The sequence below is a fragment of the Neofelis nebulosa genome, chromosome 18, assembly GCF_028018385.1.
Source record: "Neofelis nebulosa isolate mNeoNeb1 chromosome 18, mNeoNeb1.pri, whole genome shotgun sequence".
NCBI lineage: Eukaryota > Metazoa > Chordata > Mammalia > Carnivora > Felidae > Neofelis > Neofelis nebulosa.
This window is the reverse complement of record NC_080799.1, coordinates 30,318,260-30,338,294: the sequence shown is the minus strand read 5'-3', so window position 1 is coordinate 30,338,294 and position 20,035 is coordinate 30,318,260. Positions and strand designations below refer to the sequence as shown.

General features: G+C 47.7%; 1 protein-coding gene across 1 annotated transcript; it reads right to left on the bottom strand.

Moving 5' to 3' along the window:
- Positions 1-3,451: 3,451 nt before the first annotated feature.
- Positions 3,452-9,310, bottom strand: ITPRIPL2 (ITPRIP like 2). Its single transcript, XM_058710211.1, has one exon. The coding sequence runs from the start codon at positions 8,413-8,415 to the stop codon at positions 6,817-6,819; it is 1,599 nt and encodes a 532-aa protein (XP_058566194.1). The 5' UTR covers positions 8,416-9,310; the 3' UTR covers positions 3,452-6,816.
- Positions 9,311-20,035: the final 10,725 nt, after the last annotated feature.

Here is a 20,035-nt window from a genome sequence, read left to right as displayed (position 1 = left end):
GGCTTTCCATCGAGTGGATGGCCATGGACATCAAGGAAAGAGATAAACCAAATCACAGTAGATAGAGAGATGGTTGCATGGACAAAAGGGAAACATGCCCTGTAGTGGAGAAAGAATGAGCAGCAAAGGAAACAGAGGAAGAGGATGGAGACACAGATTAAATCAAAATTCCATTCCAATAATTACTTCTACACTCACTGCCCCTTCCCAGGTGCTTATTATGTTAAACACCATTTCACTGAATCCTCAATCACTCCTGTGAGGGAGGTTCCATTATTAATCCCATTTTATAGATGAGGGAATCAAGGTTCAGAGAGGATTAGGTAATTTGCAGAAAGACACACAGGATGAGTAATGCAGGACACAAGACTTGAAGACACATCTCTTGGTGTCAAAGCACTGGCCCTAATCAGGACATTGTTCTATCTTTAGGCCAACTTGTTTCTCTGTCCCCACCTCAGGCCCCCTGCCCAGGCCTGGACTGTTGCAGGATCTGAAGACTTCCAGCCTGATTACTTCCAACCGATTTTTTTCTGTAAAGGTCCACTGAGTAAGTATTTTCAGGGTTGTGTTGCAATTATTCAGTTCTACCAGTATAGACAGTATATACACCGTCTATAAAACTTCATTGGCAAAAATAAATTAAATGCCCACCCCCTGCTTAATCCATTCTCCACCTTGCAGCCAGAGTGGGCCAGACTCAAATGTGACCCTGTCATTCCTTACCTGAAGTGTTTCACCAATATCTCCAGGATCAGTCCAAACCTTTATCGCGGTATGTATGACCTTGTGATCAAAGTGAGGCCCCTGGGCCAGCGGCATCACCATGATGTGGGAGCTTGTTGGGAAAGTAAGTCTCAGGTCCCACCCTGTACTTGCCGAGTTAGAATCTGCATTTAACCAGTCTCCCTGGTGATTTGCACACTCCGGTTTGGGAAGCCCTGTCTTCAGGACCCCCGTCTCCTGGCACCTGCCTGTCTCCCCCCGCCCCCATCCTTTGCTACTGGAGCCTCTTCCCTCCCACCCCCACTTTCCAGCCACTCATCTCTGTTCTTGATACATTCCTCTGCTACCCAATTCCCTCCACTTAGCGAATTCCTGCCTACCTCTAGATCTCACATTAGACTCCACTTCTTCCGAGCAGCTCTCCCGAACCTCCTGAACTGCACAAGGTGCCCCTCTTCTGTGTTTCCATAGCCCTTCCTCATCGCCAACCACCACACTGCATGGAAACGACTGCATTGCCAACCTCTCACAATTAGTGTGCGAGTTCCTGAGAGGGAGACCCCGTCTGCCTCGGTCATTTCTACACGTGTCCTCAACACTGGGGACAGTAAAGACTCAATAACTACTTGTTGAAAACTGAATGAAACACACCCACCGCCTCTGCCCTGGGCAAGTATCCTACACGACTACTGTTTAATCAGCCTGTGGCTGCAGGTTTCTCTAAGCTTTCACTTGGCTCCAAGGCTTTGTGGAGTCTTACATCGTCCCCAAGATTCCATCTTTCACTAAGCCCGGTGGTTTTTCATTATTTGCAAACGTTTACTACTTGGAGAGGGCCCAGGGGCCTAAGAGATTTCTGAGCAAAATTCTTGAGCGATAAATTAGCTACAGGCCAAGACTTGAACTGTGTTAGGGAGTGTGTGGGGGAGCCAGGCAGAAGGTTCTAGGCGAGGAAGAAGACTTGAAGGCAGGACCCCAGGCTGCACACCTTCAGAGCTATGAACTAACATCTTTTCCCACCTGTGTATGGTGCCAGTTCTAGATGAACAATTGTTCTAGCTTTGCTGAGTGGGAAAAGACTCCCAGACACCCAGAGGTGGAAGTCAAGTGAGCTTTGTGTAAGGAATCATAAGCCAGTACATCCATGGGATGCCCTCCCCAAGGGAAGAGGAGAGCTCTCCCCAAATCAGACACTCAGTCCAGGGTTTTCTACAAGTTCCTTTATTAACAAAGCCAAGTATAAAAGAACAAGGCCCCCCAGATGACCCAAAAGATTAAAAGTGCAAATTTACTCCAACCTGAAATAGAAGACAAATGGCTGGCCTCAACTGCCTGGGCCATGGAAATTTGGTGTGATTGAAAACTCCTTTGAATCACACAACTGTAGCAGCGGAATCATATTTGATTAACTCTTTGGTCTCTGTTACTGGAACAAACCATACACCATGACTGCAGCCAATGGGCTACATCATAATATATAGCTGGGGGTCAGAATACACATTTAAAATAACAATAAAATAAGAGGAATGTTTTAAAGTCAAGTCACTGAATCAAGGCACATTTTTTTTTTAAAGCAAAAGGTGCTAAAAATATTCCTGAATATCTCTGATACTTCAAAAACCAGATTATATATAATTTTTTCAGTCTATTCTCTCTGTATAGATGATTGCATATTATCTTCACCCTCTCCCAACTTATACTTGCTAAATTTCCACCAAATCATGTGCTATGTAGGTATAAATGGAAACAAACAGTAGTGTCTAAGTAACAGATGTACGATTAAAAAAAAAAAATTAACGAACACCAAGATGATAACACTGAACATTTTTCCCCCCCTCTCTAGGGTCACTGGAAATGTTAATGAGGTTCATCTTCCCCACTACTGGGGAAGGAAGTCATAGCCTTCCTCCCTGTAGGTAGGGATAAGTTAAGTCTTCACCAAGGTCAAAAGCCACATTTTACAGAAAGAGTGACTTACTCCGTGAGGTTAAAAGAGATACTTTGGAAGCATGTTAGGTTAATTCCTTCCAAATCCTAGGATGTCCGTTTTGGTGGGACATCCCATCCCAAGTCAGAAAGGGGTAGAAACATCTGATCAGAACGGTATTCTTTGGCAGTAGGAGCTTGAAAACCCAGCACTGGATTTCTGTTGTCCATGGCCACCAACCATCCTTGCTAAGGCACGGTATGGGATCCTACTAAAAACTCACTTAAAAATAAGAACAAAATACAAATAAAAAGGAAACAAGTTCTTCTGCAATCCTTCCTGATTACTCATCTGCGAACTCCAACTGAGCCAAGGAGTTTAGCCCCAACTCACCAGGAAGGAAATGCCAAGAACTGGCCCCCAGCGGTTTGATTGGAGGATGTGACTGGGAATGAACAACTCCAGGATCAAGGGTCCTCCTGGGAATTATGAGTTAAGTGTTATCTGTGGCCATGTTAATTTTTTTTTTTTTTTTTTTGGTTTGTTTCTACAATAAAGCTTAGCTCTGAGAGATAAAAAGAACTTGAAGTATCACAACCCCAACAATGTATAACAACATTATCTCCATAACAATAAATATAACCTTATACATACTGTGTAAGGCAGGGGCCGCAAACTGGTGGCCCCCAGGCTCCAGCAAATGTTCTGTTCGGCCCACATGGTGTTTGGAAGATTTTAAAATTATTTTGTTTAACGTTGTTTTTTTTTTTTTTTTTTTTTTTTTGGGACAGAGAGAGACAGAGCATGAACGGGGAAGGGGCAGAGAGAGAGGGAGACACAGAATCGGAAACAGGCTCCAGGCTCTGAGCCATCAGCCCAGAGCCTGACGCGGGGCTCGAACTCACGGACCGCGAGATCGTGACCTGGCTGAAGTCGGACGCTTAACCGACTGCGCCACCCAGGCGCCCCTAAAATTATTTTGTTTAAAAATGAGAAAGTTCCACTTGAAAGAAAATCCTGATTTCCGGCCTCTCCCTACCCTTTTCCCAGCAGAGCTGAACGTTGGCTGCCCCACTTAAGATGGGCACAGTCCCCACCACCCACCCACCCCTTCCCATATTCATCTCCCTGCCTTACTTCTGCAGGCTGCTGAGTTTGCGACCCCTGGTTTGAAATAGCACATACCTAAAAATGTGTTTCCTACCCAAACCTCTTGCACCCCCATGTGATTTCCACACCATCTGCCCTTCTCCCGTCTCTTCCTTCACTTCTCTCTTAAGGCCTTCTTCCTGAATTCTTCAGATTTCGCCCTCCCCTCCATGCTTCCATTCTCTCTTCTTTCAGCTTCCATTTCCTTTTTGCAAAAAACATCTCCTTCTCTCAGCACATGAGCCTTCCGGGACGGCTCCCAAGACTGGTCAGTGGGAGTTACTGAAGGGTGTCTTTGGGCAAAACAGCTGAGTCATCTTCCCTAAAACTTTTTCTTTGGGCACTGGCTGGACAATTCATCTTTTTTCTTTAACATGAGCAATTGTGAGGCTTCTCGAATAAGAATATTTGCATAAATGAATCTCTAGTACCAAGTATACACCAAAAATGTGTATGTACATTTCAGATCAAGGACATGACAGAGCCCTGATAAAATACAGAATTGAGCTTAATTTAAGTGCCTCAGACAACCATCACACCTGGCTAATATGCCATATTATTTCATTTGTACACAGTACATGTTTGGGATCACTAAACATTGATCAAAATTGATCGACATCTCTAACTTTTGGTTACCATGTGCAGAGAACAACTGCTCAGCATGGCACTTAAATAAAACATTAATATTTTAAAAATTCACAAACACAATGCCCCATTAATTAAAAAATAAGAATAAAATTTAAAAATCTTGAGGATGGATGAGGCTTTGGGTAATTAACCTGAAGAAAAAAAATAACAAAAACACTACAAGAACAGAATGTTACCAGATTTACACTTCAAAAGACTAGTATGATTTAAAAAATAAAAATAAAAAAAGGAACCTATTGACTCAGCTAGAAACATCTGAAAAATTCAGTTTTTAAAGCTTTATAATCCCTCCAATAGCCTTGCTGTTCCCCACTTCAGTAGACTTAATGACTATGGGGGGAATTGGGGCTGATATGGAAACATTATAAATATATATATATTTATAAAGATCTACGTACTCTTGGCATCTATTTTAAAAAGTTTAAGAAACAAGTTTAAGAAACACTGTGCAGTTTATATCTTCGCAGGAAGTTGGTAGACGGATCCCTTTACTAAATGCAGTACCTTATGACCTAACACTGACCTCCAAAGCTGGGAATGACCTTTGTGTCATCAAGAGGAACTGTCCCCAGAACAACCTCAAAGAGAAGGCGCAACATTCGCAACTATTTCTCTTACAGTCCAAAGTGACAAAGGACAGAAGTTGTCTCCTCAGCTCCCACGAGGATACCCTGCCAACCATTTATTCACAATGACTTCCTGCAGTGGCCAAGTAGGTCCCCTCAAGCAAGTTTAAAGAATTCCCTCAAAACAACTCAGAAGTTGAACAACGGCCCCATTTAGATGGCTCCTTCTGTCTTCCAAGTTTTACCTTTAAGAATCTAAGGAAGTACATGTCTTTGTCAAAAAAAATAATAATAAATAAAAGTCCCCAAGTCTAGCACTGGGTGGGACTGGTTACATTTTCTATTCGGCAAGCAAGCGGATGGTGGACTTATTGACACCTCAGCCAAGTTGGGGACATTTATGTCCAAAGAGAAACAACAGCAGACTCCTGACAAGGACTCCCCTCACCTCCCCCTCACTTCCTCTCCTCGGCTGATCAGTCAGGGAGCCCAGAACCCAGGATACTGAATTCTTTGCGAAAGGCCCTGCAAGACCTGGGCTGAATCAACTACTCCTCAAGTTGGCCTTAGGACCACTTACTTAAAGGCTGCGGGGGGCGGCGGGGGGGGGGGGGGGGGGGCGATGGGAGAGGAACTTTTAACCATCGCCAAGCACTGACTGAGAGAGCTGACCACATCCTAGGCACTACAGCCCGCATTGCCTCTTCGTCATCTCATGACACTCGGAAAGAAATCACCGGGCAGAGGAGTGTGTTAAAAAGGCTGAAAACAAACAAACCAACCAACATGTTTCTGTCTCTAGCCAGCAGCAAGCTATGGTGAGTCATCTTCATAGACGAAGATCGAACTATATCTTCCTCAAAACCCAACACGTTTCTACGTCCTCACCAGCGTCGTGCTAAACATGGATTCTTTGCTACTCTGCACTGTGCCTGGCTCGCAGTAGGCTCTCCATGAATGGGTGTTGACTGGTACTCACCCCATTGTATGCCTGCAGGGATGTTAAGCAAGCCTGCTTTTTAAGACTGCACATTTCTTAATGACAAATGGAACTGGTCTCCCTTTCAGATGCAACAACTTGGCACTGGCCATTAGCACAAAATGAAAGGTCTGATCAAAATACAGTGCTGTTTACTCTGGGAGTTTCTCTAACCAACTCTAGACGACCTCTCTCTCAAATATGTGACTTCATTCTTTGCAATCCTGTCAGACACCCGTGATTGCACCATTTAAAAAATACATGAATATTAATTTGAACGGTGGAACCTGTGTTCCTCAGAACATTAGCCCCTAGAATAGAACTTCAATTCCAGTTGTAAAGATTCCGATTTTTAGGAAGACCATCAGGAACCCAGGACCTAGCAAGTAGTTATATCAAAAAAACATTAGCTTCTTTAAATCTGGGGGCCAGAGATCTGTGTCTCAAAAACCGACAGCGGAAACGTTCTCTGCAGCTATTTCTTGCTTCCTTTACTGGACTTCCCTAAAAGCTGGATCCTTCTACAGAATCATTTCACACAAATCAACATTTGGACCAACTCTTAGCTGCTGGGGTTGGATGTCTTTCTGTGGCTTGCTCTGGACACGCTAGTGGGTGTGAAAAAGATGCCATAACTATACTGGCTTTGGAGCCAGGGGTGACATAATAAGTCACCAGATGTCACCTTCCGAATTTTCCAACACCTGTGGCAGCTCATTTCCTTGCGATAAACTGGCTTCGTTGCCGTCCCCACCCCCGGGGTGGGGGGTGGGGGGTGTTGGCTTTAGGAGCTTTTGGCCAGGTGGAGGCACTGTCAAGGTTTATGGTTCATCTTCAGGGAAGCCCTGGGTGCGCTGACTCCGGGGTGGGGGGCACCTGGCAAGGTAGCGAGGACCCCCATAGACCCGGAGAAGCTGGGGCAGCCTTCGCCACGTGGACAGCAACCTCGCAGCCGCGAGTTCCCGGGCATGTCTGTCGAACGCGGCCAGGAGGTCAACCGGGGCAGCTTCACGCAGAACCTTGGGCAGTGGGCCCACCTCGGCAGCGGCCCCACCAGGGCCCAGGACACAGTGGAAGAGCGTATGGCGTCGCAGCAGGCAGTCTCTAAGGAACTGCACTAATTCTTCCAACCGCTCACCCAGGTGTGCCTCGTCCCAGCCTTGAACCGGAGCCCCCTCACGCAGCAGCACCGCCAGCAGCACTGTCTTGAGCATGTACGAGGACAGAATGCGTCCCCACTGGGTGGCGGCCGCCGGGTCCAGCCCGCGGGCGCCCAGGTCTCGCAGAGCTTTAAGCAGCTGCAGGCACTTGAGGTAGCAGGCACCTGGAGGGGCCCGTTCCTGCAGCCAGCTCAGCAGCTTCTGCTCCTGACGCGCTGTATTCACACCCCACAGTGCATCAGTGCGCAGGCCTCCCGGGAGCTCCGACAGGGGCCCCACAGGTGAGGGTGGCGGCGGTGGTGCCACGAGGAAAACGCCATCGCCCAAATGCACAGCGGGGATGAGACGCACTGCCATGGAAAGGCGGCAGCAGCCGTAATCCGTGCGGCACGGCAGGATGTGCAGGGTAGGAGGCTGCTCCAGGCCGCCGGGGGTCAGGCTGACCCGACAACGCCCCTCCAGGCTGTAGCGCACGGTGGCCAGGGAACGCTGCAGGTGCGACTGGAACCAGCGAAGCACCATAGTGGCGGAGAGGTGACGCCGCCCGAGCACGTCCACGCAGAAGCCGTCGGCAAAGGGTTTGCAGTCCCGGAGCCAGTGGCCCCCGGAGGCCCCCGGCGGCGCCTTAAGCGCGCACACGAAACAGCCGTGGAAGGCTGGGGCCAGCGCGGGCTCGGCGCCCAGGCTCCGAGGCTCCAGCGCCACCAATGGCGGGAGGCGCAGTGGCACCAGCACGTCGAAGCCGTCGGGCCGCCGGATTTTATGCTGCTCGTAGGCGCTGCCCACCTGGATGAAGTCTCCGCGGAAGGCCAACGCCAGCGCCCCGCCGGGGATGGGGCCCGGGGACCCCCGGGCGCGGCCAGCCCGCACCAGCTCGCCCACGATCCGGCTCACGTGCGCCTTGCTGTGGCCCAGCACGTGCGGAGAGAGGCGCACCTCGTGCTCGTAGTAACTCTCCAGCAAAATGCCAAGGCTCGGCTCTCGGAAGTGTTTAGGAGAGAAGGTGGAGTGTCTCCCCAGGCGGGGAGACCCTGGCAGGAAGCGCTGCCGGACGGCGTGGCGACAGCGCAGGAGGATGTAGCCAAGGAGGAGCAGGACGGCCACCTTGAGCAGCGGGAAGCCGCCGTCCGCACCGTCGGGGGGCTCAGCCCGGTCGTCCCCGCTTCCCCGGAGGACATGGTAGAGGCACACAAGGGCAGTGCACAGGCCGGTCACCAGGGGCCAAAAGACGCGCAGATTGAGGGTGTAGTGCACCGACATACCGGGCGCCCGGGACAGCGGCGGCCCTGCAGCCCAGGGCGCGAGCCCCGGCGGCGCCCCCGGCCCAGCATGCGGGCAGCGCCCCGGCAGCCCCGCGGTCCCGGTCTCCTTCGCCTCCGCGGCGGCTTTCCCCTCGCAGGGTCCGGGGAAGGCGCCCTCCAGCTCGGCCTCCTCTCCCAGCTCAAGTTTTCCTTCCAGCTGCGGCCCGCCCTGCGCTCCCGGGCCCCGGGCCGCGCCCTGCGCGGGCTGCGAGCTCTGTCCCGCCCGGCGGCCCTCCCCGCCCCGCCCGGCGCGCCGCCCGCGGCCAGCTTCCGACCCGGCCCGGCTTGCCTCCTACCCTGGGCGGCACTCCCGGGCTCCCCCTCCGCGCTCGTGTCCGCTCTCCTCCGCTCTTGTTCCCGTTACTCGGCCCCAGGAGTTTCCTCTTCCGAGGGGAGGCGAGTCCGCGCCAGCTAGCGGGGAGGAAATGCCGAAGTCTGGAGCCGAGCGCAGAGCGGGCGGGCGGCGCGGCCCCCTCCCCGGCCTCCGCCTTAGAGCGACGCGGGGCGGCGGGAGGGACTTCAGGAGGCGCTCGTAACTGGCTTCTCGCGGGCCACCCCCGTTCCCCTCCCCGAAGGCAGAACTGGGAAGGCCCTGATTCCGGGGCGGTGGCCTTGTCCTGGGAGCTTCTGGAGTTGTGCTCACATAAAGTTACACTGGCAAGTTGAAAAGGAGGAGAAAAGGACTCACACCCAGGGTGTGCCTCCCCATCCCCCAGCCAAGCAAGTCGTGGCGCTGGTGGCGTGGCAGGCTTGGGCACGGAAGCGGCCGCTGCCACTGTGCTGCAGTCCCTTATTCAACCAATATTTACTGAGTACCTACTACGTGCCAGGCAGTAGGCCAGGAGCTGGGGCAATAGCAATCGACAAGGTCCCTGCCCTCCGTAAAGCCTACATACAGCCTTTCTTAAAAAAGGAAACCAAAAGAGAAAGGATTCCATAGCAGAAAATGCTCTGAAGGAAATAACACTGCGCGACGGAGTGAGAAGGGCGGGGGCGGGGGGTTGCCCTGTAGAAGATGGAAGCTCTCGCGGTCGGCTGACATTTGGTCTGAGATCTGAACGAGGAGGAGCCAGCCTTGGGAATCACAATAGCAGCTTTTACAGAAGACTTAACTGTGGGCCGGTATTGGGCTAATCCTTTTACACACGCTCCCGCCTCCTGTCAATGCTATGAAACGTCCGCTATGATTTTCCCCATTGTTCAGAGGAGGAAATTGAGACACAGGCAGGTTCAGCCCCTTGCCCAGGGTCACACAGCTTTAGCAGAGCTGTGCCTTGAACACCAGCATCCGGCTCCAGAGAAGCCAGGGGGCAAGACTCCAGGAGGTTGACCAAGAAGCCCCTTCTCCACCTACTTACTGGGAGTTGTCTGTGTTGTCGGGACATACACTGGGGCCTCGGTCCCTGAGAAGCTTTGTTTTGTTTCATAACGGGGAGCACTCCCTGAAATAATCGGGATTTCTTTAGCTAACCTGGATTTATTTAAATCATTATCTTTATTTACTTATGTCAGTTGCACCTCCCTGCTCCCAACACCATTTAAAGAGAGCAAAGGTGGAATGCTTTAAAAATGTCAGAACTCAGCTGCCATCTGGGACTCAGCACAAAGAGGATGGCTCCTGAGTTAAGCACCAAGATGCTTCTCAGGAAATCCTGGATTGAGCCTCTTAGAGCTGAGGAGACCTGCTTTCAGATCCCATCTCTACTACTCTTAGCCACTGGACCATCGTCTATTAGTCTGGGTTCTTTGGGCTGCGAGTGACAGAAACATAGCTAAAAAATAACTTCTTGTGTGTTTATAGCAGCACTATCCACAATAGCCAAAGCATGGAAAGAGACCAAATGTCCATCGATGGATGAATGGATAAAGAAGATGTGGTATATATATACAATGGAGTATTACTCAACAATCAAAAAAAGAATGAAATCTTGCCATTTGCAACTACGTGGATGGAACTGGAGGGTATTATGCTAAACGAAATTAGTCAGTCAAAGACAAATATATGATTTTAGTCATATGAGGACTTTGAGAGACAAAACAGATGAACATAAGGGAAGGGAAACAAAAGTAATATAAAAACAGGGAGGGGGACAAAACAGAAGAGACTCTTAAATATGGAGAACAAACAGAGGGTTACTGGAGGGGTTGTGGGAGGGGATGGGCTAAATGGGTAAGGGGCACTAAGGAATCTACTGAAATCGTTGTTGCACTATATGCTAACTAACTTCGATGTAAAGTAAAAAAATAAAATTTAAAAAATAACTTATTGTGTCATGTTAAGTGAGATACCCAGGAGATCCTGCTTCAGTACAGTTCGATCCAGACACTCTCCATCCTATTCTTGACTCTGCTTTTTTCTAAGCTGGGGCGCTCTCTGCCAGGCCTCCTCCATCTCCTGCAGTGGCTCTCCCCTCATGTTATCTTCACATTAAACTCATCATAGAGGAAGAGAGAACTGTGCTTGCCTGGAAATTGTAGCAAAGGCCATGCCTAGAGATAGACTTGAGATATATGCTAAAAGTGGCCATGTTAGGAGTGCCTGGCTGGCTCAGTTGGTAGACCATGCGATTCTTGATCTTGGAATCCCGAGTTCAAGCCCCACATTGAGAGTTGAATTTATTAAAAAAAAAAAAAATTTATATACATATATATATATATGTGTGTGTGTGTGTGTGTGTGTGTGTGTGTATGGAACGCCTGGGTGGCTCAGTCGATTAAGTGTCTGGCTTCGGATCAGGTCATGATCTCATGGTTCAGTTCGGGCCCCTGCATTGGGCTCTGTGCTGACAGCTGGGAGCCTGGAGCCTGCTTTGGATTCCATGTCTCCTTCTCTCTCTATGCCCCTCCCCAACTCGTGTGCTCTCTCTCTCTCTCTCAAAATAAATTTAAAAAACATTTAAAATTTTATTTATTTTTATTCTTATTTAAAAAGAATTTTTAATGCTTATGAAGAGAGCACAAACGCGCACATGCAGAGGAGAGGCAGAGAGAGGGGGACAGAGTTTTCAAAGCTGGTTCCACACTGACAGCAGAGAGCCGGATATGGGCCTCAAACTCAGGAACCGTGAGATCATGACCTGAGCTGAAGTCTGATGTTTAACCAAATGAGCCACCCAGGTGCCTATTTATTTTTAAATGTTTATTTCTTTATTTTGAGAGAGAGAGAGAGTGAGCAGGGGAGGGGCAGAGAGAGAGGGAGACAGAGAATCCCAAGCGGACTCCACACCATCAGCTCAGAGCCAGATGCAGGGCTCGAACTCCCAAACCATGAGATCATGACCTGAGCTGAAATCAAGAGTCGGACGCTTAACCGACTGAGCCACCCAGACACCTCCCCAAAAACAATTTTAAAAAAATAAATAAAAGTGACTAAGTTAGAGAATGCGCTGATACACCTGGTCTGGGCTGGTTCTATAGACTAAGTTGTGTCCCCTCAAAATTCATATACTGAAGCCCTAACCCCTAATGTGAGTGTATTTGGAAATGGCTTTTCAGTGGTAATTAAGATGAAATGAGGTTATAAGGGTGAGCCCTAATCCAATAGGGCTGGTGTCATGATAAGAAAACATAGGGGTCTCTCTCCATGCACATGCACACCAAAGAAAGGCCTTGTGAGGACACAGCAAGATGGTGGCCATCTGTAGGCCAGGCCAGGAGAAGAGCTTGCACCAGAAACCGAACCCTGAGTGCCTTGATCTTGGACCCTCTAGCCTCCAGAACTATGGGAAAATACATTTCTGTTGGTTGAACCATCCAGTCTATGGTACATGTGGCCCCCACTGACTACTACAGTTGGAGGTGGGGTAAGCCCTGCCCAACCCACGGGGACTGTAGGAGGGGTACCCCTCAAGGAAAGTCCCAGCACTTCTTGGGAAGAAGGGGGAGGCTCAGGCATGCAGAGACAGCAAAGTGGCCGCCGTTTTGGTATAAACCTCTTTATCTCGCTTTGCTTCAATCTCCCCTCTAATCTATGAAATGGGAGGAATATTAACAGAGTGATGTTTGTGTGGCTCAGTCGGTTAAGCGGCCGACTTCAGCTCAGGTCATGATCTCACAGTTTGTGAGTTCAAGCCCCGCATCAGGCTCTGTGTTGCCTGGAGCCTGCTTCAGATTCTGTGTATCCCCCTCTCTCTGCCCCTCCCCACCCATACCTTGTCTCTCTCTCAAAAATAAATAAACATAAAAAAAATTAAAAAAGAAAAGAAGTGGCAGGGGTGCTGAAAATTCCAAGCTTCTAATCATGGCTTGATCTCTCTGGTGACCACCCCAATCCTGGAGCCATCCAGGAGCCCCCGCCCCAGTCATCTCATTAGAGCAAAAGATACTCTTAGCGCTCTTATCACCTAGGAAATTTCGAGGGTTTAAGGAGCTCTGTGCCAAGAACCAGGCTCAGAGACCAATATATACCTGTCTTCGATGCTCTCACAGTGGGCCACGATTCACCCCACTACACTGAGTAAATGATGCTTCGCTCTTACGGTTTTTCCAGCCGATAATCGGTTTCCATAGCTCATTTCCTCCAAAGAGTACAAGGTACAAGCCTCAGAACTTCGCTCTTGGAAAATCTGCTGTATGTGTCAGAACAAACACAAATTCATTTATTATTAATTTATTACACACCTCCATGGGTTCTCACCTTGTGCCAGGCAGAGGGGAGGGTGAAGGAAAACATCCCGGGGCTTCAAGCTCAGGAACTGAAACGCCAGACGCACTGCATGGGAGGGTTCAGAAAACTGCCACTTTTTCACTGACTTTTGATTCTTATTTCATTAAAAACAGTCTTCTTTGTCTCTCTCTCAAAAATAAATAAACATTTAAAAATTAGGGAAAAAAAGGGGGGGCACGCCTGGGTGGCTCAGTCAGTTAGGCGTCCAACTTGGGCTCAGCTCATGATCTCACTGTTCCCGAGTTCGAGCCCCATGTGGGGCTCTGTGCTGACGGCTCGGAGCCTGGAGCCTGCTTCGGATTCTGTGTCTCCCTCTCTCTCTGCCCCTCCTCCACTTGCACTCTCTCTCAAAAATAAATAAACGTTAAAAAATTTTTTTAATTAAATTAAATAAAAAAATAGCCTTTATTGTTTAATATTTGACTAAGGCCACTCCTGTTTTTTTTTTTTTTTTTTTTTAAAAGGTCAGCAAATATATACACACAGTTCTCCCAGCATTTCTGATATCCCAGAGGTGTATCCCGTGGAGGAAAATGCTAGTAAGAGGAAGAGAGAGGGTTGAGGTGATTCATTTCTCACCGAACGCTTGGGGAAGGCTCATGAGGACTGGGATAAGATATATGATCAGGCTTTGAAGGATGGGAAAGGACATTGCGTTTGATAGATGTCATGTGCCTCCTGGACGGAGTCCTGCCCATGCAACATCTCCTGAAATAGTCAGAACGAGCCCAGTGAGGCAGGCTCTGTTATTAAGGCCATTCCACACATGGGGAAAGTGAGGCTAAGAGAGGGTAAGCAACTTCTACCAAGTCACACAGCTGGCAAATCTGACCCCAGAGCTGAGTGCTTAAACCTGGTCCTTGACTCCCTTTCACAGTGTAAAGTGTTTTATAGCACAGAAAGGGAGCATTCTGGAAAGGCAGGTTAATTTACATTTCTATCTCCCTAACCAGGTGATGAGGTTTTTGGAAGCAGGGACTTGGCCATATTCAACTTGGTGTCCCCAGCAAGGGTTGAATGAATGAATAAGATTTTGGGTAGCAGGAATGCGGGGAGTCCGTTTCAGGTAATGGCAACAGAATGTGCAAATGCACGGAGGTTGAGGGGCATGTGACAGTTGTGGGGAGCAGGACATCAGGCTTGTTGTCACGAGAGTCTGGAGTTTGTGGGGGCATCTGGGTGGCTCAGTCAGTTAGGCGTCTGACTTTGGCTCAGGTCAAGATCTCACAGTCCCCATGAGTTCAAGCCCTGTATCAGGCTCTGTGCTGGTAGCTCAGACCCTGGAGCCTGCTTCGGATTCTGTGTCTCCCTCTCTCTCTGCCCCTGCCCCAGTCGTGCTCTGTCTCTCTCTCAAAAAATGAATAAATGTTAAAAAAAAAAAAAAAAGAGCCTGGAGTTTGTGAATGGACACGGTGGCATTCATTGGCCATCCATTCCAGCCTTCTCCAGCAGCCCTTCTTCTGCATCTCGGACTGGAAACCCAGACACATTCTTGGATTCTCCGGCCGAGGGACAGAATCCACCCAAGACACCTACTTTGGTAATATGGCTGGTGGCAAAGGTGGGGTGGTTCTGCGACCCACAGCTGGGCCTTGATTTCATAGGCAGCTCTCCGGTGGAGGCTGAGGCAACAGCTCCCATGATGGCCCAGTTCTGCTGTGTGGCTGAGGAATCTTCTGGAAGTTGGGGTCACAGTCCTTTCCTGCAGCTTTCTCAGGGCCTCTCAAACCATATATGATAAATGATCTATTACCATTTCTTTAAAAATTTCCTATTGGTTCTCATATGCACGACTATCACACAGCTCGTGTCACATACAGCTCAGAACACCCATGTTGGTCTATCCTCTTCAGAGAGACAAATTCATCAATCACACTTCTTTGGATGTCACAGCAATGCCAAGTTGATGCATATGTTTCTAAATATTCACTCTCAAGTGACTGGACCAGGGCAGCCAGGAACAAGGGAGTCTGCCCCCACAGCTTTGCAACAATGCCACCCACTACTAGGTGGTGACCAAATGCCCCAAACCTATCTTTTCCCATAGGGATTCTGAATGAGACGCATAAGTCATGATGAACCGGGATTCAGAATTAAGCAGAAGTCACAGAATATGCAAAAAACTTGTGGCACCTGGGTGTCTCAGTCAGCTGAGTGTCCAACTTCGGCTCAGGTCATGATCTCATGATCTCATGGTTTTGTGAGTTTGAGCCCCACATCAAACTCTCTGATGTTGGCACGGAACCTGCTTCAGATCCTCTGTCCCCACCCCTCCGCCCTTTCCCCACTTGTTGTCTCTCAATACATAAATAAACTTAAAGAAAAAAAATATGCAAAGACCTTGAGAAAATAGATACCATGGCAGGTCAGGGGAGGGTAGGAAGAAGCAGGGAGAATAAGAAGTTGATCCAAGAATGGTGGGTGTCCAAGAATGATTGATGTTGGGACACTACAGCCACTGTGTGCCTGGATGACATTCCAGACCTCATTCCTATTTGAGTGAGAGGCTGTGGCCTCATTTCTTTGGATCCTTATAATAATCCCCACTGGGGTCTCAGATCACGTGAGTGTGCCTCGTCCTCGTAACCCTGATGCAGGGCTGGTCATGGCATGAGGTGGGGAGCATTTCAGTTCATAGCAGAAGCACAGGTGACAAACTAGTCTTGCAAATGGCACCCAAAGTGAGGTGGTAAGGGGACCTCTTTTGGGACTGGAATCTGACTGTCTCCAGGTACATAATGTCAGAATTGAGTTGAGTTGTTGGACACCGAGCTAGTTTTGGACAATTGCTTGGTGATATGAGAGAACCCCCTTCCATACATTGGAATTGGTCCTAGAATCATACACGGCCTTATAGAATGTGAGAAATAAGGCCACTGACTCAATCAAAGGAGGGACGTGGGGCCTCGGAGCACAGTGAAGTGAGGCTTTAATCAATGGTCTTGCAAGAGCGGGTGTCAGATGGACAGGTGCACTCAGGGCAGTTACAGCAGACAATTTATCTCTTAGGGTGCAAGTCCCTCCCCTGATTCCTCATTGGCTGAGTACCACAGAGGTTACAGCCTTACCCCAAATGTCACCTATGCCCGTGTAAGGCAAAAAGTAGTCTGATTGGAACAAATGTATATTTCCTGACAACACACAGAGACTTTTAGTCCCTCCTTTGTTCTTTGGCTCAAGCTCATCGCAAAGCCCATGAAAATAAGCCCGCGAAATGGAAAGGGGGAAAAAGAACCAGGAAGTGAAGTGTGTAAGGGTTTGGGACTCCATTGTGGGTGGGTAGAGGACTCATATATATTTCCGATAGGTGGTAAACCTATTGTTAACTAGACAGCACAGCTTTTATTTGGTATTTCTGAAAATGAATCATCTCCCTTACTTCTCACATAGAACAGCAAAGGAGGCTGGGAAATGTAGTCATTACCCTAGATAGCATGTATCCTGCTAAAAATAAGTGTTTTGTGACTACAGAAAAGAAAGGAAATAAATATTAGGGGACAATTATCAGCCTTTGCCATAGCAGGCAACCAATAGGATCTGCTCCAAGGGCTGCTGTGAGATGAGTTCTATCCTGATTGTGATTCATTATTTGTGTGATTACTAAATAAGTGCTTGTATTTTTAAATATATTGTGAGAGTTTTTGCAAACGGGACCATAACTGTCTTGCACATACTCAATTACTAATTGTTGAATGGCTGACTGAATGAAAGAAACAATGAATGAGTCTTCCTTCAGAAGTCTAGCAAAGTATCCCTACATCGATACAGAGCTTGTCCACCAGAAAGTGTCCTTCCCTGATCTCCATTTTCAAAGACACTGTTTCAGAGTCCTGAATAATGAAACCAACATCAGTCAAAGGAAAGCTTTGGTCCGGCAGAGATGAAGGGCCAAGAGAGAGCTAATGAGTCTGTAATGCAATTTGATGCCAATAAAATGGCGCAATATTAAATTCAAGGCCATGAGATTTACACTAAAACCCAACACAATTAAAGAGTAAGAACCCGATCTCCCACCTGCTCCAGTTCTTCTAGTTTGAGTCATTTTATGGACACAGACTTCCCACTGACATTGTCTGGTGATGTCATGGTGAGAATTTTGACAGTCATTAAATTTCTGGCTGGAAGGCCAACTCAGCCAGAGAGACTCAGAACGGAGAGGACCATAAAATCACTGAGTTCCAAAAGCCACTGTCTACAAAGTCAATGAGTCGGATACGAGAGCTCCTTCCCTGTCTCCTGCTACCAATGTGGTGATACAGGTCAGCCTGTCCTGAATGTCTGCTGAGTGGTGGGCAATGTTCTAATTAAGGCCGTTATATCATTTAACTCATTCACACAGAACAACCTTATGAGGGAGGTTCTATCTTTACCTTTATTTTGTAGATGGGGCAACTGAGGCATATAGGCACACTATATACTTTGCCCTAGTTCATAGAGCCAGAAACTGGAAAAGCTGGGATTCAAACCCATGCTTCTTATGCTGATAACTTGAACCACCCCACAAACTGCCTCAATTGCTTCCAAATGGACATCTGAGGATGTTTTCCAGGGTCTGGGGCAAAAGAGCAAAATAAGACATGTAAAGAGAATTTTTCATAAGGTTCAATTTACAGTGGAGTCTCGTCTCACTGGGTAGGGGCATTTCAAAGTCATCACATAGCAGAAGAAAAATTGCATTTCGTTTAAATTACCCTTGATAGATCAGCACAGGGATTTGGATTACACATTTGTCAAAACTCATTGAATAGTCCACTTCAGACTTGTGCATTTCACTGTATCTCAGTTTTACCTCAAAAAAAAAAAATCATAAACACAAATTGGATTCTAGGGAGTGAAATGCATGGTGAAGTGTTTAGGGGTGATGTGTACTGATTTCAGCCACTGTCTTTGAAATGTACCAAGAAGACGAGCTGGGATGATGGGTGGAGAGGGGGCTGGATAAACGAACAGACATGAGAAAGCAAGTCGAGTTAAACATTCACGGTAGAATCTAAGTGGCAGTAGTGGGCGTCCTCTGCACAATTCATTTGGTTCCTCTGTATGCTTGAAAACTGTTTTCAGGGGCGCCTGGGTGGCGCAGTCGGTTAAGCGTCCGACTTCAGCCAGGTCACGATCTCGCGTTCCGTGAGTTCGAGCCCCGCGTCAGGCTCTGGGCTGATGGCTCGGAGCCTGGAGCCTGTTTCCGATTCTGTGTCTCCCTCTCTCTCTGACCCTACCCCGTTCATGCTCTGTCTCTCTCTGTCCCAAAAATAAATAAAAAACGTTGAAAAAAAAAAAAAAATTAAAAAAAAAAAAAAAAAAAAAAAAAAGAAAACTGTTTTCAATATAATGTTGAAAGAAGAAAATACATTTCAAAATCTAGTAGAAAGTTGCTGTCTTGGAAACTGATATTCTGTCTCTCGCTGACCCTCACAGTCTGATGTTTCTCCAACTTTGAAACCATCCGTTGAGCACCTGATGAAGGAGTTGGTTTGAGTTATCGACCAAGTTGTATAAATAATACATATCTTTAAGCATTCAGCATGGTGAAGGAGCCATTGTAAGACATGGAAAATGGGAGACCAGGGGAAGTCAGCTCTTTAAGTAAAGAAGTGAGCAAAATTGTCCACACTATTTAAAGTGCTCTCTCCCACACCCAAAGCGGTTTTGTTTATGTAGCTGAATCCCAACAACTTATACTTGCATATAATAAGGTTCTAATAAAATCATTGAAAAAAAAATTTGTCCTTTAAGAGTATGCCTGGGTAGCCTGGCTGGCTCATTTAGTGGAATATGCGGCTCTTGATCTCAGGGTTGTAAGTTCGAACCCCACATTGGGTGTAGAGATTACTTAAGGGCTTTTAGGGGTACCTGGGTGGCTTAGTCAGTTAAGAGTCTGACTCTTGGTTTCCACTCAGGTCATGATCTCACAGTTCGTGAGATCGAGCCTCACACTGGGCTCTGTGCTGACAGTGCAAAGCCTGCTTGGGATTCTCTTTCCCTCTCTCTCTGCCCCTCCCCCCACTCACACTCTGTATCTCTCTCAAAAATAAATGGACATTAAAAAAAATTTTTTTTAACAAAAGCTTTTTAAAAAAATAGTAAGAGTATGCCCTTTCACTCTGATGGAGGTTAAAAAAACCATCTTCTCCTAAGGAGAAATTGATAATAATGATGATCACAGGAGGTCTGTCTCTCTCCTTAAGTCCTAACTTAGCAAAGTGAAAAGCGGGCAATCCTAGGTCAGAGTCCCAAATCACTTCCGTCTGGCACTGGAATGTGGGCAGGGTTTTTATCTGTGTTGTGCTCTGTTATCTCCTCAGCGCCTGGCACAAGAATCGCTCAATAAATAAATATTTGTTGAATCTATTTTACCAGCCTGTGAAATCTAAAGGCTTGGAGAAAACAAGGGCCTGCACCAGGATGCGAGAACTCTTCTGACCCCACGGAATGCTAGACAGAGGTGCCTGTGCTACGGCTTGGCAGAAAGATAGGGGAGCAGGGGATGGGGAGGGGGGAGGAAAAGGGGGGATAGGAGAATTACATATTAACATTTATTGCAGGAAAGCCACCCATCTGCCTTTGACTCCATCGGGCACATGGCTCATGATTAAATGTGAGATGGAAGCTGACAATCTGCTTGTCACCTCCCTCTATCTAATTTCCACCTCCTGGGTGTGACTAATATTCAAAGACTGCTATTTCCTTCAGTATGGTCCCAGGAAACAACGTATTGAGCTCGACCACAGAAATGCAGCAACCCTGTTCCAGCCCTGGAAAAAAATAAACCAGGTGTATGGAGATAGTACAATGTTGCATATTCTAGGAATTTAAGAAATTATTTCAAGGGTGTCTGACAACACGTGCCTTTTCGTCATCCTTGTGGACTCGAGCCTCCCACATCCCATCCCTAGGCTGCAAGGGATGGGGAGAA